Source organism: Hipposideros armiger, unplaced genomic scaffold (assembly GCF_001890085.2).
Source record: "Hipposideros armiger isolate ML-2016 unplaced genomic scaffold, ASM189008v1 scaffold_12, whole genome shotgun sequence".
Lineage (NCBI taxonomy): Eukaryota > Metazoa > Chordata > Mammalia > Chiroptera > Hipposideridae > Hipposideros > Hipposideros armiger.
This window is the reverse complement of record NW_017731362.1, coordinates 1,709,613-1,731,769: the sequence shown is the minus strand read 5'-3', so window position 1 is coordinate 1,731,769 and position 22,157 is coordinate 1,709,613. Positions and strand designations below refer to the sequence as shown.

Genomic DNA, 22,157 nt, shown 5'->3' with positions numbered 1-22,157 from the left:
TACGTCTTATGGTTTATGGAACAGAAACTTCACCTGCTTCCTTGAGGTACTCAAGCTTTTGGAATTTGAGTGTGATTGGGATTGAGTAAAATATCTGCCCGCAATTTTTGTGTTATTATGAGAGACCCCAAGAGGAGTGTGATGAGCAGGAATCCAGCTGAGAACCGCCAGGTGATTGTCCTGGCCAAGGCGCTCTCCCCAACACGAGGCTCTAGGCAACCCTTGGTGGACTGACCGGCTCTTAGAACGCAAAATCTACAGAATTGGCTCAGAAATACAACCAGAAGTGTCTGGGGAGGCACCCACTGGCTCTTGCCATCTTTCCACAGTGCTTTTGTCATTTCCAAGTAGAGGGAGGCTGGAGGGCTTCCAAAGGAAAGCAAAACAGGAAGCATATAATTTTCAAGGAGCCGACATATCACTTTCAATCAGACCACTTGGCTTTCATAACATTTCCAAGCTCATTCTCAGAGAAACACTCTCCCTCATCAACTAAGGCTCTGCTAAGAGGATTTACTCCCACGGCCTTACCTGGTAAAGCCACACAAATGACTACTAAGTCTGCGTCCCCAGGCTTAATGCCTCTCCACAACCCGAGAATCCAATTTTCAACGGCCAGCTTGTTATTTCCTGGATACGCCACTAGTGTGTTTCAGTCAATGGGTCCCAAACCTACTCATCTTCCCCTCTCCTGGCTTTCCTGTTTCTGTTAATGGAATCACTGTTCCCTCTGCTACCCTCACTGGAAATGTCTGAGTCATCCGTGACTCACCCTTCTCTCTTATTCTCTACATCACATCAACTGCCGAATCATGTAGTATCTATTTCCGCAATGTCACTTGAATCTGCCCCCTCCTTCCTACTGCCACCATCCCTCCTCAGTGTGGGCTGTCATTACTTTCCTCTCAACAGGCATATCCTCACTTATTATTTCACTATTAACCCACCTTCATACTGCTTCTGACATAAGGTTCCTCAAACACTGACTGATCGATCGCATCACTCCCTTACCAGCAGTCTGACGTGGCTCCCACTGCTGACACATTAAACGTAAACCATCTTTGACCTTTATAAATCACAATTCCTTTTCCAATACTCCATGTTCAAGCTAAATTTACTCATTCCTGGTGTAGAACATAACTCTTTCTTCCTTGAACCCCCTTATTAAATGAGTTTGCAAAAAGTAAGATCTTATATTACTAAATTGTGTATTATCTGTATTTATATGCTTGCTTTTATCTCCTTAGAAGATTCAGTGTTTCTGTATTATTAGTCTCACATTTATTTTTGCTTCTTCTAATATTTGAGCACATGTAGGTACCAGGCACTGCTTTTGAACACCAGCATGAAATAATTGAACTCTCTTAACAATTCTAATTGTATCTCCGTTTTACCGGGGACAAAACTGAGATGCAGAGAAATTAAGTAACTTGCTGAGAGTCCATAATTAATAAGTGGCAGAGCCAGGATTGAAATTCACGTGATCTGGCCTCAGAGCCCAAGCTCTTGAGCATGGAACTCACCTTTGTCTTTGTTACCTAAATTCCTGATATAATAGTTTGAATTTAGCTAATGTTTTATAACTGAACTGAAATATAAGGCATGTGTCCATTAATGGTCAGAAATATCAGTGGTAGGCTGAGTGTGCAAATGTAATCTGATATTAGGAGCAGATTTAAAGTGTTTCCCAGGAAATCACTCTGAAGCTAAGAGACATCTTTGTGCTATTTTTTCCCTACTTCTTCTGTTTTTTTGTTTTTTTTTCCTTATTCTAGTACATGGGCTGTATTGAAGTGCTACAATCAATGAGGTCCCTGGATTTTGGAATGAGAACCCAAGTTACAAGGTAAGAGAACAAAAATGGGAGGGATTTTGGGTATTATAGTTTAAAGTCACAAGAGTTTCTCCCACAAGAATTGCATGCAAGCCTTCCAAGTCACCATGGGTGTTTATTTATGTGACTGGAAGACAGAGCTTTGATGCGTGGCTTTATCTCATCATGTGAAAGAATTCCCGATTGTGAGGCAGAACATCTGCATTTTATATAAGAACTGATAAGATGATATAATCATAGAAATCGTAGGTTTCCCAGGTACCAGAAGTATTTAAAATTATGCCTAGAAATAGGACCTTACAAAACCTGAGACCTGTTGAAGAAGTAGCTGAAAAGAAGGGCAGGGAAGAATTTCCCACGTCAGAAACGCCAGGCTCTCCCCATGATGGCATCCGTGACACGAGAACTTGTTCACTCTTTGTTTGGGTCTCCCTCTTCTGTGTACAATGAGCTGGATGGAAGAGTTGAACCACGGGGAGTAGTGGGGTTCCGGGGGGGTTACCCAGGGTGTAAGCTTAAGGGAGGAACCAGAATCAGTACTACACAGAGTATAAGTCAGAAGCAGAAATACAAAGCATGGTTCATTAAGGCCAAGTTCAAAGCAAGGATGGAAAGGGGAATGATTGAGTGCTATGACTGGTAACTGGGAAAATTGTGAGGTGAGGGGGATGAGGTGAGAGAATGGATGGATATGAGTGATTCAGAATGAAGACTTGGCCATCTGTTGTATGTGGTGTCAATGTGTGTCTCAGGGGCCAGCCATGGTGCCCATCTGTATCCATGGTTGCAGGCCACCTGTTCCAAAGGCGAATGTGCTCAATGTGAAGAGAGGATAACTTTTCCTAAAGCTCTTCCCATGGACTTCTAGGCCTGGAAAAAGTGTCCTGTTGGCCCAAAAGCTTTAGGAAAAAAAATCTTATCCCTCTTTAGGAAAGTCACAGTATACAGTAGGATATTAAAGTCTCTAGAGGTCCTGTACTGTAGTTCAAGACTAACTTTATCTCAAGATTTTCTAAACTTATTTGGCCACAGAATCCTTTTTTTCATGTAACATAAATGAACATCCCATGTATCCCTTACATTCCATGAAATGCACTTTAGGAAATGGTATTTGGACTCTTTTATGATGCATCTAAATCTGTCTTTCCAAATTTCTCACCAATCCTGGGTATTCCCTCTGAAGTCAAACAGATAAACACTAATTCTGGTGTGTGTGTTTGTGTGTGTGTGCGTGTGGAGAGCGGGGAGTGAGGAAGGGTTGTTTTGTTCTGTTTTGTGGGGATTTTTTGTTTTATTTTGTTTTGTTTTTGTACTTTTGGTGCCTACCTCAGTCCCTGGCACATGGAAAAGTCTCCACAGATATTTATTGAATAAATGTGTGGTGCCACCTGACTACCTTCCAGGATCTGGAGATAGCTACATTTCTTCTCCTATTTCAATCTTCTCTTTCACATTCTCAGTCCCCACAACTATCCTTCAAGTGACATAGCTTCTAGACTACTTCTTACCCTGTTAACCCTACTTTGGATACACTTCAGGCTTTATTTCATCCTGATGATCCCAAATCTGGAGAAAGCCCTTTGTTTAATCCTGAGCAGGTTACAGACAGGAGGAAGACAATTCCTCTCCAGGTTACTAGAATAGGGACACAGGACAAAGGAATGCCCACTGTCCTTACCTGAGGATGGCTGATTTTCTGTTCGTTCATCCATTCATTCATTGACTCATTTTTTCACTTGAATATTTATGGAGTGCCCATTAAGTGCCTGAAACTCTTCAAGAATTTAGGAAGCCTCTGACCTATGGAACTTACGTTCTATCTGGGGAAACAGTCTGTGTCAAAGAAACAAATACACAATATATTTTCAGGTAGCAATAACCGCTATTACTATAATAATAAAGGTGGGTAAGAGGATAGAGATATAGGGAGTAGGCTTTTAGTTTTTATTTTCTGATTATAAAGATACTGTAGGTTTACTTAGAATATTTGGAAAATATGGAAAAATGTGAAAAAAGAAACTCACTCGTAATCTCACCTAGTGATAATGTCTACTGATATTTTGTGTTTTTGAATATCTTTCCTGTCTTTTTTCTATACATGAGCTTATAATGATTTTTACAGAAAATGCAAAATAAAAAAAAATTGATACTGTTTCTCTCATCTTGAGCATTTTCCTGTTTCTAAATATTCTAAAGCATTCTTATTGTGGTAAAATATGCATAATATAAAATTTACCATTTTAGCCATTTTAAAGTGTACAGTTCAGTGGCATTAAGTACATTCACATTGCTGTTCAAGCATCACCACCATCCGACCCCAGAACTGTTTCATCTTCCCAATTTGAAACTCTACTCAAACAATTACTCCACATCCCCCGCCCATTGCCCCTGGCAACCACCATTGTACTTTCTATGAATTTGACTATTCCAGGTACCTCATATAAGTTGAATCATACAGTATTGTCTTTTTGTGATTGGTTTATTTCACTTACACAGTGTCCTCAATGTTTATCACTAGGCCAAACAATATGAATACCATGAAGGCTGTTGATGTGTATTGCTAGATCGTTCCACAGAAGAACTGTGCTAGTTGATACTCCTCTCTTCCAGCCATATATCTATTTTTTGTCAGAATTGATATTTTTCAATGATTGTAAGCTTATAAGTCTATGTTTTTCTATTGTTTAGTAAATGGTAAAAGACTATCTTTTTCTTTGCCATGAAGTTTCAGTTTATGACTAATGTACACACCTTGTATGCAATAATACAAGGATATCATTCCTTGTAGATGTGTCTGTATGTGTTTGGTCATGGCAGATTGTGCTCTGGGCAGATCTGTGGAAGCTTGAGGGTGGTAGTTTTCTTTTTAGATTTAGTGGGGAAGGGCTCTCTGAGGCGAAGATATTTGAGCTAAGCCGTGAATAAAGTGAGGGTCCAGCCAGGGGAGTCTCTGGGAGAAGAGAGCTCAGGGCAGAGGGAAGGTGGCTGTGCATACTATTGGTCCATAGCATCAACACTGTCAAGGCCTACAACCCGTATGGGTGGTTTGGTTAAGAGTGTGAATCTTCTTCAAAGAGTGGATACAAAAAATGACCAATTGGTTCTACCTCAGGGGAGGGAGAGGCTGACTGGATGGAAGGGTCAAGGTTCAAGATGACCTATGGTGCCAAGTGATTTGACTTGGCCTCAGAAGACTCCAACCATTATTAGCATAGGGACCTTGTCTACAATGTGGCTTGAAAGGAGTTGAGGCTGATTTCCATACACCAGAGTCAAACATCAGTCTCCCTGCTTCAGAACCATATGTTCTCGGTTGCCCCTTCCCAACTCCTGAACCCCTTCCCTGGAATTTGTAGAGTTTGAGGTGCTGTATCTTGTAGCTACCTGGGCTCAGCAGCAGACCTGGGATTCTCTGATTCAGATGGGAGAAGGGGAAAAACCACTGAGGAAGGTTAGATAGAAGACAAGGAAGAAGATGTAAAATGGGCATGTCCCACTTTAAGGAATTAACAAAAATCTAAATTTACTGAACGGAAAAATTGTCATTCAGAATTCACCTCTGGGTTCCTTTAAGTAGTGGATTCCTCACTGGTATTTCAAAAGAAATTTAATGTACAGAGGAAAGTATTTTCACTTTTTTCCCCAGGAGCTCACATACTGCTGAAAGTAAGAGTGATCTTTGAAACTCTAAGTCTTGTGGGATATTCTACACGTAGATATAAGCTTAGGTGTCAGTGCACAACAGTAGACCTCCCCATATGATACCTGGGTGGGAGCATTTTATTTGAGAATCTTTTCTTTAGGCCTCTCTCACCTTGACGACTGCTGCATTCAGTGAAGTGTGTACCTCAAAGCTGTGTGTGTGTTGCTGCCCCCAGTAGATGATTTCATTGTTCTTATGTGACCAGCATAAGAAAATGGTTCACTTTTCATGAAACCTCTAATTCTCACCCTGGGTCCAAAATATTTACTCTTCTTTTTCTATTAATTTTTTTCTTCTTTATCTCATTCTCCTATCTTCTTTCAACTTCTATGTATTTTGACATCCTGCCACTACTCAAGTTGCTTTATTACCAGTTGTCTTGGATGTTATCATTAAAATGTTACTGTTGAATCAGGTTTCAAATTGTTTTAAATTTCACCTTCACATATGCACAAAGTTTCATTTTGCTCATAATCCTACTTAATGCAAGAAAAACATTTCAACAGATCAGTTAACATTCCAAAAGAAATGATCACAGTATCTCCTGACATTTACTATCAAACATAAGAGCAATTAGGTGTGAATGCTGCTGAATTTGTGTAATTGACTGCCACTACAGATACAAACGATTGTTTCAGGTTGATGTCCCACCCTGGTAAATGGTCTTACCATCTCTATTCTAGTGAAGCCATTATTCCAGATAATGGGAAGACAGCAACATGAAATTCCTGGTAATAAGGAGGGGCCATGATTACAATACACCAACTGCGTCAGCATTTGAGACAGGAGAAAGATGGAGTACAGTTCTTGTCTTTATGAGGACCTTTCTGCCAATTGTTTGAGGGCTGAATCCACAGGCTCTAGAACACAGAAAGTACTCAAATAGAGCAGAGAAAAAGAAAAGGACAAGAGACGACTCACTTTCAAAGCTCCCATCACACTTCTGTACCTCCGTCCAGAGTTAGTCCCTGAGAGAGCCCCGTGGGTGGCTTTCACTATTGTTCCTCCGCTAATTCTCACCCAGGCATTTATCTTCTTGACTGATTTAGGACCAGATCTCAATTTTGAGTAATGGAGTAGTCATGCAAAAGGGCAAAGGAGGAGGTTTTTCTTCATAGTGAAGAGAAACAAGATCATTAGGGAAACAAAGGCTCGCAGTCACAGTTGTCTTCAAAATGTCGGGAAAACAATATCAAAAGGAAATTAGAGAAGGGGGAAATGAAAATCATGCAAAGGATGATACAGTCATTTGTTCTCTCCTACAGAAATGTTCTCATCATGATTTTTAAAGCAAAGCTAAAGAAAACAAAAAACATCACACACACACACACACACACACACACACACACACACACATGAAATCAGGTCACTAAAACCTAAATCTAAAGCCCAACTTCCCTCCCTTGAGGAAGCATCCATATCATTCAAAGAAGGAAAAATCTTCCCTCTCCCCTAAGGATGCCTCCTTTGCATCTAGGTGGGGATCTGCCTCAGATACCAAGAGAGAAATAAACCCATCAAAGGCAAACCCTGTAAGTGGAGCTGGTGGGACAGGTCCAGCACTGAAGAACAGAACTTCATGGGAAACTCTCGAGGGGACATTTAGTTCACCACCGTAGGATGTAATTTATTCCAAGGGACAAGGATACTGCTGCTGGGAAGGACCTCCGGATCACTGGCTTACTACTGTCACCTTCCTGCCTTTATTGCTTTATGCTCATATTTGTTTTTTTTAAAAAACAACAACCCATCACTCAGACGAAGTGCAAGACACCATTGCAGGATCTGTCCATGCCAGCACAGCGGGAAGCAGCCGCTGACACGGTTGGCCTCATTTGGTGACTGCCATCCCTGGGGGGGGGGGGGTCTGTGAGGGAAAATGGGGAGCTGTTAGAGAATGGGTGGTGAACGCCCCCGTTTGGGGTCCAGGCCTAAGATTCATTTTCTCTAGGTGGCCATAAGGGGCTGCATGTCGTAGATTATTTATCTGCCCCATTCCATTCCATGGGGGAAGAAAAACTCTGACTCGTGTTGTTTTTTTGAACTGCTGTTATAGACAATAAGCAAGCTGTTAGGGTAATTTGGTACTAGATAAAGCAACAAGGACGCAGATCATAATTCAGAAGATATTGTAATTGGACTAATTTCCTGTTTGAAACATTATTGCTCCTGAGCAGTGATTCTGCAAATTTAATTCACTAGCTTGAAACTTTGATTCTTTGGCTTCAACAGGACATTAAAGGCAGTTCTTCAGAGACAAATGCATGCTTCTTGTGCATGTGCGTGTGCATGTGCATGTGCGTGTGTGTGTGTGTGTGTGTACGAGCAGTATGTGTGCGTGTGCGTGTGCGTGTGTGTGTGTGTGTGTGTGTGTGTGTGTGTGTGTGTACGAGCAACCATGAGATGCAAAGCAGGTCCAGGATGCAGCCGAACATTTACATAAAGGCCTATGCATGTGGTTTCTAAGAAATGTGAACAGAAGGAGGGAAAATATTCTTAGAGGTCCAATATCTGCATGTTAGGTGGCTAAATTAATATATCTGTTTGAACACAGGCTGGCATTTATCTAAATTTCCTGGGGATTGTAGGAATGGGATTGGTGAAGCTAGCATGGATAAGTGTGTGTATTTTTGTGTAAAACTTGAAGTAACTGTATAGCATCTAGCATGTGGGCTCTGTGTTGACTTGTGAGGAGGCCATGGAGTTAGGAGTAGGCTTGCAGCCCACATGGCGTGCAAAATAGACCATCAGGCGGAGATAAAAGGCCAAGTCTATTAATTTATCAGGCCAAGGGAATGCTCCCCAGTGAAGACATTTACTGAGAAGAGTGGTAAGGAGAAAAAAACTCAGGCGTTTCCAAGTTCTAGTTCATAGTGGTCATGCTAAGCATTGAAAATAAGCAATGTGACTGAGGCAGGATGTACATGGTTGGATAAAACAAGTTTCATTGATCATTGGTCAAGCAAGAATGTTAAGACCCCAGTAAGGGTCTTGTTTTCTAGGGTCAAAGTTTATGAATTTTATCAGCTAGTGAAACAGTTACAATAAAACCTAACAGTCAAACACTCTTAGGCAAAGCACTGGTGTAAGTGGAAATACTTCCTTTCACACATGTGTAGATGTCAGGAAGCCCATGCTGGAGATTTTGGTGTGTGTGTGTGTGTGTGTGTGTGTGTGTGTGTGTACATGTGTATATGTACAACCACCACCTCTTCTAATTTCAAGTTCCACTGCCCTCCAGTTCTCCACAGCTTATTTAGGACTGAGATCTCACTTCTCAGATATCTGAGATGAAATAGCCAATTAAATTCCTTTTAGAAGACTTCAAAGATCTAGTAATAGAAAAAAAAAATGCTTCCAAGCAGTTGAGCAGGGTTCTGAGAGCATGACAGAGCCAGGGGAAGAGAGAGGACAGGAAGGTCAACAGCTCCTTTTGCTCAGAGTCATCAGCACAGTGTCACAGTTAAGTGCACAGTTACTGTTTGAATGAACAGGTGTAAGACCAAGAAGTATAGTTACTAAAGCAACCCACAGAATGTGAGAATATGTGCAAATCATGTATCTGATAAAGGGTTAAATCCAGAATATATAAAGAACTCTTCCAACTCAACAATAACAACCAAAAAAACAAACAACCCTATTAAAAACTGGGCAAAGGACTTAAATGGATATTTCTCCAAAGAAGAGATATAAATCAGCAATAAGCACGTGAAAATATTCTCAACATCACTGCTCATTAGGGACATGCAAATTCAAACCACAATGAGATAGCACTTCACACTCATTAGAATGGTTATTATTAAAAAGAAAAAAAAAACAGACATTAACAAATGTTGGTGAGGATGTGGAAAAATTGTGCATTCCTGGTGGCAATGAAAAATCATGCAGCCACTTTGGAAAACAACATGGCAGTGCCTCAAAAAATTAAAAGTATAATTACCATATGATCTAGCAATTCCACTTCTGGGTATATATCTAAAATAGTTGAAAGTGGGGACTCGAACAGATATTTGTACACCTGTGTTTGTAGCAGCATTATTCACACTAACCAAAAGGTGAAAGTAACCCAAGTGTTCACTGACAGATGAATGAATAAACAAAATACAGAATATTAGTGAGCCTTAAAAAAGAAGGAAATCCTGCCAGTTGTGACAATAGAAATGAAACTGGAGGGCATTATGCTCAGTGAAATAAACCAGACGGAGACAGACAAATACTGCGTAGTATCATTTATGTGTGGACTCCACCAAAAAAAAAAAAAAAAAGAAAGAAAAAGTTTAACAACAAAAAAAGTTGCACTTACAGATACAGAGAGTAGAATGGTGGTTACCAGGGGCTGTGGAGTGGGGAAAATGGGGAGATGATGATAAAAGGGTACAAACTTTCAGTCATACGATGATTAAGGTTTGAGGACTTAATGTAGATCATGGTGACTGTAGCTGATAACACTGTATTGTGTAATTGAAATTTGCTAAGAGACTAGATCTTCAGTGTTTTCAACAGCAACAAAAAAAGTAAACATGTTAGGTGATGGAGGTATTAATTAACTTGATTGTGGGAATCCTTTCACAATGTATACATACACGTATATCAAATCATCACATTGTGTACTTTAAATATATTACACATTTATTTATTTATTTATTTATTTTATTTTTTTATTTTTTATAGCTGAGCCATCCTGCCACCTGTTGGCAGCTCAGTGGCCGCTCAGCTCGGGCTGGGAATCGAACTGCTGTTGCTCAGAACTCTTGAACGAACTCTTAACCAATTGAGCCACTCAGCTGGCCCTAAATATATTACAATTTTATTTGTCAGTTATACCTCAATAAAGCTTGAAAAAAAGGGAAGGAAATTCTGGCACATGCTATAAAATGGATGAATCCTGGCTTTGTCTGTTTGGACTGCTACTACAAAATGCCACAGACTGGGTAGCTTAAAAAAAACAAACAGAAATCTATTTCACACAGTTCTGGATGCTGGAAAGTCTGAGATCATGGTACCGGCATGGTCAGGTGAGGGTCCTTTTCCGGGTCACAGGCTTCTCATTGTCTCTTCATGTGGCAGAAGGATTAGGGAGCTCTGAGCTATCTTTTATAAGAAAACTAATCTATTCATGAGGGCACCACCTTCATGACCTCCTACAGACCCCACCTACTAATACCATCACCTTTGGGAGTTAGTATTTCAACATACAAATTTTGGGGAGACACAAACATTGAGACCATATGAAATTATGCTAAGTGAAATAAGCCAGTCACAAAAGGACAAATACTGTATGATTTCACTGACATGAGGTACATAGAGTGGTTAGATCCAGAAACAGAAAGTAGAATAGTGGTTGCCAGGGCCGTTACCAGGAGAGAGTTAGTGCTTTCATGGGTACAGAGTTTCAGGTAGGAAGATGAAAGAGTTGTGGGGATGGATGGCAGTGATAGGTACACAACAATGTGAATGTCCTTAATGCCACCAAACTGTATACTTAAAAAGTTACAGTGGTACATTTTATATTATGTATATTTTACTACAATTTTTTTTTTAAAGATTTTCTTGGGGAATTGGGGAAGGGAACAGCATTGGGGAATCGGGGAAGGGGAACAGACAAGTTTCTGTCCTTTTGTTCTTCAGTCTAGTTGTGGAGGACGTCACTTCACTGGCCCATGTTGGTATTGTGATCATTGCGCTCTTCCTGGGTGAGGCAGTCACTCGCTGACCATTGGATGGCTGCTCACGGCAGCTCACAGTAACTTACGGGACCCCACTGCAACCCCACTGCAGCCTACGCCTTTGCCGGCGTCTCACGGCAACCCAGCTCCAGGTTGAGCTGTTGTTCACCATCTTAGCTGTAGAGGGTGCAGCGACACTGGCCCTCATGTGGGATCCGAACCGGGACCCTGCTGCTCAGAGCTCATGCTCCCAAGCCAACTCTTAATCAACAAGCCACTTGGCTGGCCCTTTTACTACAATTTTTAAAAAGTATAATTACTAGATGATATTGGAGTATTCAATATTGTACAAATTAATTTTGTTGAAAGGGTGCAAAGCCAGTAAGAGAAGGATAACTGAGGATTCAGGGCTAGTTTCTAGCAGGTCCTGCAATCAAGAGAATTTGGTAAGGAGAGCATAGTGGCATCTTCTAATTTCTTGACAAGGAAGCCCAACCAGAAGCCACACTGGCCAAGAGGGCTGCTGTAGGACAAGAAGAGAGTGTAGCTAATGTTGGTTTAGCCCTCCACAAAGCTTTTGCATCTATATTCTCTTATGAGCCGCACAATCACCCCAGGTCTCCATTTTAGGAAGAGGGTACTACAGGTCTCCATTTTAGAGCAGGGGAAGCTGAGGCTCAGAGAAGGTAAGTGACCATCCCGAAACCACACAGCTCTTTTGCTGGAGTTCAAGCCCGGATACCCCCCTCCAAATCCTGTCCCTACAGCACTTAGTGTGTCCTAATGACATCGATTTGGTGTGAAGCTAAGAAATGGCTCTTGTAGCTGTGAGTAGGCCGTGGTGGTGGGAGACCAGGCAGTCAAGGCAGGCCTGAGTCAGCTTTAAAAATCAATTCTCAGTGAAAGAATGACGTGGCTGTGATCGTCATCATCGCTGCTCTCAGTCCTCTGTGGGTCATTTGATTCTTAAACGTTTTTCATGATTTTTTCCCCCCTGATTCTCAAGCATAAATCTGGCTTTATTGTGGGAGTTGGGAAGTAGGGTAAAATGAAGAAAAGCAGGCAAATCCCTGGAGATAGCCAAGAGTAATAGTTTGGTATAAAAATGTTCCAATCTTATGTTTAAAAGCTAAAATGGCATTATATGGTGCACATGTATTTGTAACGTATTTTTTGTCATTTGTTGTGCTCATTATTTTAATACTTTAGATATTTATAGATGTTTATAAAATGGCCATTATTTTTGCTCCATGACAGGCTGTTTACAGCATCTATATTTTATTTGCCAAAGAACCCTTGGTCAGGAATGAAACTCCCAATTATAGCATCTTTTCCATGGAAAATATGATCTACTTTATAGAGTGGCTTCTAAAAATATGTTGCAGCTAAAATCCAGGGCCTTCTGATTTATCCATATGAATCTATAGACATTTACAGATGTGTAGACATTATTATACAAACACATACACACACAACACACATAGCTCTCAGATAGACGATATACGTACATTCACGGACCCAATTGAGAATAGTTAGTCGTCTGTCCATGACTAAGTATGGACGGTAGTGAATGGCCTCGAGTGTTTGCAGAGACACAAATTAGTTCAGAGGTTAAAATGCATGAATGTTAAAGCCTTTGCACTTCCGGAAGACCTCAGTATTTTTTTAGCTCTGATTGCTGAATGAAATAGCATTCTATAGCCATTCTCCCCCTCCCCAGGCCTTCTTTACCATGTACAGCCAGATGAGAATGCCTTTGAGTATCTATCTCCCTTTTGTGGCCTTTTTTTTTTGTTTTCTTTTAGGAGCCAGTACTGAGTGTTTGTAGCATCTCAAGCATTCTCAATTATACTCTGTGCAGATGTTCTCCAGGAGCAGGAGAGTGGATTTCTAATTTTGATTTTGATAGACACCTGCTGGTCTGAATCATTTAACAATGCAAGTTGAATAGGCCTTTGGAACCACTGCTCTTGGAAACACCAGTTACATGGGGGAGAGTCTCCTGAGAAAGCTCAGAGGGTGCCCCAGAGTGGGTCTGGCCTAGAAGGGATTGGGTCCTCTATGATCGTGTTTCAATGGAACAATCGTAAGGGCTCCATCATCCATCATCTTTGGGCTTTTAAGGTTCTCTCTGGTCCATGGGCCTGGCATGTTTCAGAGCCACAGTGCCTGGGATGTAGTTGGAACAATAAATATTTATTGATCAATAAAGAGGTTTCAGGGCTTCTCACAGGCCTTGCCGTGGCTCTGTTCTTGAAGATTCCATGGTCACTGCTAGTAGTCAGAAAAAAAGATGAAAAGACCTAAACCATCTACTAACATGGAATCTGGTATCCTGAACTAGGCCAAATTCCAGAATGAGGAGTTGTTAGACAACTGGGTCAGGTCCCTGGCTCCATGGTAGATTGTTGGGCACCATCTGTATATATCATTGAAAAAAGGAATAAAAATAAATTCACTGAACATACTCATTTTGGTTCATAGAATCTTGGGGTCCAAGTAGTTGATTCAGATGAAGAGTAGGATTTCTCAGTCCACATGGAACTGGCTGAACTGCAACCTCTTTCTAGTTCAGGGACTCAAACATGATTTTCTACCATTAGGAAGCAATCTACAGAGCAGTTTATTATTAGTTAACAGCTACTATTATCAGCACTGTCATCATCACAAAAATTAATATTTATAAAATAGATATTACCATTAATCCTGTGGTGCCCATGAGGATACTGAGACTTACAGAAATTACAGAAATCACTAAGGTCACCTAGCAAGTTAATAAGGGGCGGACCCAGAAATCAGAGCTGCCTGACTCTTGTGTACTATGCCTCAATCAAAATGAGAGCATTTGAAGGAACAAAACTCAGGGAAATGCTGAAAACCCAAAGTGACAATAAGGAGTCACTCAATCCTCAGGTTGGAATTTATCTTGGGTAGACAGATTCCTGGTTTGTGACTTCTCTCTGGAAGGGCCTTCATAAAGATGCTCAGGGATCTGCAGGTGAGGATACTTTTAGTTTCCTTTTATGATTTCTAATGAAGAAAAAAATAAAATCTCAGATTGTGTCAAGCAGTGGTTCTTAAATTTTAGCGTGCAAGAGAGGCAGTCATCTGGAGGGCTTGTTAAAACATGGAATGTTGGGCCCCACTCCCAGAGTTTTTTATTCAAGTATTTGCATGTCTAACAAGTTCCCAGAAGTTGCTGATGCTGCTGGTCTGGGGACCACACTTTGAGAACCACAGATGTAAAGGAAGCGGTTTCAAAATGAGGTCACCAGCTGGACTATAGATCATTTGGAAACCCCTTATTTTTGAAAAGGTGGTTCCCTAGGAAATCCCAAAAAGCAGCTGGAGGTTTTTACTCTTTTGTATTTGTTTTTATTTTTAAGAAAGGACAAGGGCAAAGCTGAGGGGATGCCAGAGCAGCAAGTTTTAATTCTGCTACATGTGTATCTATATGTAGCCAGAAAAAGCAACGATACAGTTCCTTTTGGGAGGAATGAGCTAGATGGAAGGCACTCAAAATTCATTAAAAACTAATCTCAGCGTGGGGGCCGGCTGAGTGGCATGATGGTTAAGAGCTGGCTTGAGACGCCCGAGGGCCCCGGTTCGGAGCCCACATATGAGGGCCAGTGACACTGCCCTCCACAGCTAAGATGCTGAACAACAGCTCAACCTGGAGCTGGGCTGCCTTGAGTTGCTGGCGACAGCGTAGGCTGCAGCCCCTGTTGCAGTGGGTTGCCATGGGCTACCGTGTGTAGCCAGCAGCCAGCGTGAGCGGCCAGCAGCCGCAGTGAGCGGCCGTCCAGAAGCCAGCGACTGATCTGCCTCGCCCGGGAAGAGCGCAATGATAATACCAACATGGGCCAGTGAAGCAACGTCCTCCACAACTAGACTGAAGAACAAAAGGGACAGCAACTTGTCTGTTCTCCTTCCCCCCAATTCCCCAGTGCTGTTCCCATCCCCCAATTCTCCAATAAAAATCTTAAAAAACAACAACAAATAACCAGCTAATCTCAGTTTGAGAGAGCTCTTTCTTGGATAAAAAGAGAGCTTTGTGGCCAAAGGAAATGCAAGACAGTTAGTGTATCTTTCCACCTGCCAGGCAGATTCGTTTCATTTCCTATTGGGATTCTTAGGAAAGCTGAGAAGTGCCTAATGGAATAAGTGCACAGCTCTGGCTCCTTAATTAAACATGGGTTGTAGCGTGTGAGAGCTGCATCTACTCTAGGAAAATGTGTATTTTCAAGTATGTTTGAACAATGAGAGAGTGGATCTTTTTGATCCAGATCATCTGAGCCACTTATGAGAATCGCTCTGAAAACTTTTTTTTTTCACTATCATCTGTGACAACACAGATTCTTGAAGTAGAAAGACATCCTCTAGTTACATGTATGTGCAATATAAAGTAGCATAATTCTGGCAGCAGCTCATTAGCAGATTTAGGCTGGATCTAGAAACAGACGCTGAGATGGATAGGTAAATGCAAAAGGGTTGCTGGGAGCGTCACAAGCAACACGTGATGGAATGAGGGGTGCATGACTGGGCAGGGGGGAGGTTGAATAGTGATGGCATCTCAACAAAGGCCTCAGCAGATCTCAAGTGAACACTCCAGCAGCAGGGGCAGTGAGGACCTCTGTTCTGAAAGGGGGTGTGGGTTATAGAAGGACTCGAGGATCACACTTTGTTTCATGCCATAGAGCTGTCTAAACATTTACATATGAACATACACCGGGGCGCCAAAAAAATGTGTACACATGACTTGTACTGATCTTTTGTTATTGGTATATATTGAATATTACAATTTTAATACAGTTTATTCCTTTTTTAAAATGTGTATACATTGGCTCCCTCTGTATTATATCCAAGGTAGCCTACTAGGTACCAGGGGTATCTAAAGAAAATCAGGTAGGCGTTCTGCCTTTCTTGAAACATGCACTATCTCACCATTACTATTTCCATAATAGACATAACTGGACCTCTTGTACAACATATTATCTAGAGCATTCCAGTTATAACACACAGAGTACTCTGCTGGGTACCGGGCGTTGTAAAAAGCAGGTTAGACCCAGTTCTTAAAGCAGACAGACATGGTAAGGATAATGCGATAATAATAGCTAGCATTTACTGAGGCATTTTTCAAAGCACTATTATTATTCCCACTTCATATATTTACGAAACTGAGACATAGGGAGCTTTAAAAACTTGCCCCAAGTCACAGAGCTTGTAGGAGACGGCTAGAATTTGAACTCTGGCTGTGTGGTTGCAGGGCCCACCGAACCAGCCTTTCTTCACTCTCTATTATCATAGAGGACTTGTGGATAAATTAAAGCCCTCAACTTTTCCCCCTTTTAATATTTACTATAACTTTGCACTTTTATTTCTGTATCCCCCAAGCACATTGTACTGGACCACGCACATAGTATCACATAATGAAGCTTAGTTGATATATGAAGAATTTCAGTTCCCCTCTCCATCCACGGAGTGCTGGTAGGAGGAACAAAGTATGGAAGATGGTAATTTACAGTTTATAAAAGGAGTTCCATAATCCTTATAGTTACATAGTAGAAGGAAGACTCATCTCTTATAAAACCCAGCTTCCTGCACCAAGAAACTGAACAAGACCAAGTCCAAAATACATACACGTAACCCTTGTCTGTGAAGATTAGAAGGTTGTGTTCTAATAAGTTTCCTGCCAGGCACAAGCTAATAGATGGCCTGACCCCAGAGCCTCTTACATTCCTTTATGGTCCCTCCAGAAGGGTCAGCAAGCCCCAGCCTGCAGGCCAAACCTAGCCTGCCTGCCACCTGATTTTGATTTTGCCACCTTTCAAGCCAAGAATGGTTTTTTACATTTTTTAATGGTTGGGGGGGAAAAATGAAAAGAGGGATATTTCGTGACATGTGGAAATTATATACAATTCAAATTTCAGTATCCATCAGTGTTATGGGCATACAAGCATGCCCGTTTATTTCTGCATTGTCTGCGACTGCTTTTTGAGCTACAGCTACAGAACTGAGTAGCTGCAGCAGAGATGGTATGGCCCACAAAGCCTCACATTCCTACTCTCTGGCCCTTTACAAAAAAGACCTCCCAACTGATGCTGTTGAGTGGTTCTCAGCCTCAGCTCCGTTGGAGACACCCGAGGGAACTGTTAAAACTCCCAGTCCCTGAGCCCTACCCTGCACCAATTCAATCAGCATGTCTGGAGATGAGACCCAGTCTTCAGGATTTGTTAAAGCTCCCCGTGTTTCTCCATCATGCCGCCAAGGTTGAGAGCCACTTCCTAGAGCATGGATGCATTTTGAGGCACAGATACACTAGGCCTCTCGACATCCAGGCTGCCAGATGGGAGAGAGAATGCAGGTCACTCATCGCCACGCGTGTGTGCAGGGGGTAATGTAAGCAGAGAGGTTTAGGACCTCCAGGTGCCCTCTGGTGATGACCTTCCCATGAGGAGGTGGCAGGGATGAAAGGGAACCAAGGGGAGAGGAGAGCATGGATTATACCGAATATCTATTCCAGTGTATTGAGTGACTGAGTTGAAGACAGGTTTTTCTCCCAAATGGAACATGATAAAATGTACAGGTGGTGTAGCCTTCCTTCCCTACCCTAGCCGCTAGAAACAGGTGACCTAATTCCTTGGTATCCACTAATGCATCCATCTGGATGAAGCAGGGCAGTAAGTCCAATTAGAAGTTTTAATCAGCTGCGTGGCCCATGCACTGATTTGCTTCAGAAAAAGAATTGGGTTGTTAAACTGCAGATTCCGAGGCTCCACTCCAGACCTATAGAATCAAAGTCTCTAGGAACAGTCCCAGGAATCTGCATTTTGACCGGCACCCCAGTTGATTCTTTTTTTTTAAAGATTTTTATTGGGGAATTGGGGGGATGGGAACAGTGCTGGGGAATTGGGGGAAGGGGAACAGACAAGTTTTGTTCTTCAGTCTAGTTGTGGAGGACGCCGCTTCACTGGCCCAAGTTGGCACCATCATTGCGCTCTTCCCGGGTGAGGCAGCTCAGTCTCCGGCTTCTGGATGGCCACTCACAGCGGCTGCTGCCCGCTCACGCTGGCTGCTGGCTACACACGGTAGCCCATGGCAACCCACTGCAGCAGGGGCTGCAGCCTACGCTGTCACTGGCGACTCACGGCAGCCCAGCTCCAGGTTGAGCTGTTGTTCAGCATCTTAGCTGTGGAGGGCAGTGTCACTGGCCCTCATATGTGGGATCCGAACCGGGGCCCTCTGGCGTCCCAAGCCAGCTCTTAACCATCGCGCCACTCGGCCGACCCCCCAGTTGATTCTTAAGAACTTTAAAATTTGATCACCACTTGCCTAAATGGTTATATTGGTGAATGCTTAGCAGATGTACAAGCTGCAGTGGTCCTACCGTTATTAGCCACAGCGGACTCAAAAGGCTAGGCCAATATTGATTCCTTCCAGAGATACACACACACATTAAAAAAAAAAAGATAGAATTACCAGATAAAATCTATAATATATATGTCAAATGGCCCTTTAAAAAAAAACAGTTACGTTTCAAAAAAACAGTGATGGAATTTATACACTTATTCCACCAATTGCTGTCTTCTACAGTATTATTGATACCTCGATGGCACACTTTTAAATGTCTAACTACTGCCAAATCTTCTTTTTTTGAAGATAGGCCTACTTTTTATAGTAGGTAAACATCATTTGGAGTGAAATGTGGTGAATGAAGTGGGTGATTAAGTTGGATTTGTTTTGTTTTTTCAAATGAGCTTTGATTCCTAAGTGACCACCCTGAATGATCAGTACACTCTCTAACTCCAAAAGACATGCTTTCATAGTATTTTGAATACTTCGTCTAAAACAGTTGTTTTAGAAACTTCTAGTTTATCTCAAAGTAAAGAACAGTCTTTTGGATTTACAAATCCCAGTGGGTTTTGTATGAAATCATTCCCCCCCCCCTCCATTTCTCTATTGTCACTTTCATAAGGCTTAAACACTTTGGAGGTGTATAAACCATCCGTTTGTGGGTGTGGGTGTTTGCAGTTTGAAAAAGTGATTTCATTACAGGAAATCATTGTGGGATGGGAGGAAAGCAGCGCTCCATTGCCTTCATTCAGTAGGGGAGACTTGTAGGAGAGGTGCCCTACTGGGGACAGGATGGTCTTTTACTTCATTCAAGTGCAATTGATGGGTCAACATTTGCATCGGAGCCAAAGGGCAGAATCACGGAGTAGACAGAACAACTTGTGTATTTGTGGTTGCTGGAGCTGGGTAGAATGGCGAAGGTACTTTAGAATCAGATTTAAATATAACTCAGGTTGAATGCAGTCATGAGATAAGTCAAGGGGAGAGTGAATGCTGTGGGCAGCCCTGAAAGGTTTTATTTGACCACCCTGGGACTCAAGTGCCTGTTTCTAAAATGAAAGGATATATTTTATGGGCTGAGTCTGCCCTCCTCGAGTGCATGGGCGATGCCCCCTTGATAAAAGCACAAAGGGAGTTTGAAGCTTTCCATTTTCAACTGGTCTCTGGGCATTGACTGCATTCATTGTATGCTTATCACTGTGGAGGCAGGCTCATGTTCTAAAGTGCCCTGTCTGAGGGCTTGCACACATTCTTGGAGGTCTTTCATTTCACCAAACTGAACGAAATTGAACACATAGATCACTGAGCCTTGATGTTCTAAAGGCAAAGATTTCAAAAAGGAGGTACTCGTTTTCCTGGGACAATCGGAACAACATAATGCCACACTGGTGTGGAGTCTGCATGACACACAAGACCCTTCATCAGTATGAGGGCCGTCTGAGTCATTCAGGTGACAGCTCGTCTCTTCCACACAGATCACTGATTTCTTTAAGGATTCATGTTGGAGATGAAAAGTAAGGGAAAGTCCCTTGGGAAATACAGGTGGCTTTGTTCGCCTAGATATTTTTGAGTTTTATTTTGGAAAGGCTCTTGCTGTGATTAAAATGTATTCTCGTTTCTGTTTGCCTGGACAAAACTGAAACCACTCCTTCAAAGAGTATATATATATATATATATATATATATATATATGTTTGTGTGTGCGTGTGTGTGTGTGTGTGTGTATGTGTGTGTGTGTGTTGGTAGGTGGGGAGAGCTGCTTTTAACTATTCCAGCTGGCCATTTGCCTGGTTTCATGTTACACAATTTCTGGCTTTCCTATCAACTGAAGAATTGCATTTTGACATTCACTAGAAATAATCTGTCCCATGGCCCCTCCCCCAACCCCATTAAATGCTCCACTTTGTCTTGGATCCTGTATTGCCTTCCAAGCTTAAAAAATAAAAGGGAGGGGGTGTAGACAACATTGCTTCCAAAGGAGCTTAACTGTTTAAGGGTTAAAGACACAGAAAAATTATAGCAAGTACTGTAGCGACTAGGGGTTGATGAAGAAAGGTGGCTTTGTTTGCATGATTAGTTTGGACTCTGCTAAGACAGACAAAATATCTTTTTTGGGTCTTATGGCGTAGGCAGGGTTTTATATGCTTAAAAGCAAATCTTCATCTGCATTCTCATTCTCTTACATCAGCCCACTTCTCCCCTTCCCTCTCATGTGGCAAAACAATAAACAAAGTGGCCACTGTTGGTGCTGTGGGGTGTTTCTCCCTCTTTCCTTCTAGTACAGGCTCCCAGGGTGGAAATCTTTAGCCATTTATTGTAAACTCCCCAGATTCTGCTCTTCTAAGAGAGGACATTTACTGAGTGTTTGTTCGCTAGAGAATGTCTCAAAGCAAGTCAGTTCCAAAAGGATTATGCAGAAATCCAGGCTGCTTGGGCAGCTGGGGTGGCGGGGGCACCCCAGGTCCTGGAGGAATCCCTGCTTGGGGTTCTCTGTTTTCTTTTTCCTCAGCATTTATAAAGTCAACGCTTTAGGTGGGAGGGCTTCACTAGAAGTTCAGAACAGCATTGAAAGTACTATTTGTTTTTGAAAATGTTACAGTTAATCCCTTGGTCCCAGTCTGAGGGAAAGAAAAGATCTTTGTGAAAAAAAGGCAACAAAATGCAGGCATGTATCTGTCTTCTCTGGATGGAGTTTCAGGAGATTTGGTAACACTGCTATCAGCAAAGAAAACAGAATTTGAGAGGTTATTTTAAAGCAGTGGTTCTTAACCTGGGATCTGTGGATTCCCAAGAGGCCCACAGATGGTTTTCTGGGGGTTGTCATGAGGGGGTCGTGGGTGCTCTAAAATTGAATCCAAAAGTTTGTACAAACAGGCCTTTTATTGAAAACAGAGTCTGTGACTCTATTTAGGGTCTCAAAAAAAATTAATAATGAATTTGGTGGTGGTGGTGGTAAAATACACAGAACATGAAATTTACCATCTTAACCATTTTTAAGTGTATATTCAGTGCTATTAAATAAATTCTTATTGTTGTGCAGCCATCACTACCATCCAACCCCATAATTCTTTCATCTTGTAAAACTGAAAGTCTATACCCATTAAACAATAACTCCCTATTCTCCCCTACCCTTAGACCCCTGGCAACCACTACTTTCTGTCTTTATGCTTTTGACTGCTCCAAGTACTTCATATAAGTGGAATCATGTAGTATTTGACACTACTTCACTTAGCATAGTGTCCTCAAGGTTCATCCATGTTTTGGCATGTTGCATAATTTCCTTTTTTGGGCTGAATAATATTCCATTGTATGTATATACAGTACCACATTTTGCTTATCCATTCACCTGTTGATTGACAGTTGGGTTGCTTCTATGTTTTAACTATTGTGAATAATACTGCTATGACCATGGTATACAATATAACTGCCTTTTTTTTTTTAATTGGAGAATTGGAGGATGGGAACAGTGCTGGGGAATTGGGGGAAGGGGAACAGACAAGTTGTTGTCCTTTTGTTCTTCAGTGTAGTTGTGGAGGACGTTGCTTCACTGGCCCAAGTTGGCACAATCATTGTGCTCTTCCCAGGCGAGGCAGATCAGTCGC

The 22,157-nt window shown here is 41.9% G+C and overlaps 1 protein-coding gene across 2 annotated transcripts in view; it reads left to right on the top strand.

Moving 5' to 3' along the window:
* The window catches only part of SHC4 (SHC adaptor protein 4), a 112,830-nt gene that overhangs the window by 33,233 nt on the left and 57,440 nt on the right, over nt 1-22,157 (top strand). For both annotated transcript variants that reach the window (XM_019664583.1, XM_019664590.1), the window contains exon 2: nt 1,776-1,846. In XM_019664583.1, the coding sequence (XP_019520128.1) occupies nt 1,776-1,846 (71 nt within the window). The remainder of the gene's footprint in view (nt 1-1,775; nt 1,847-22,157) is intronic.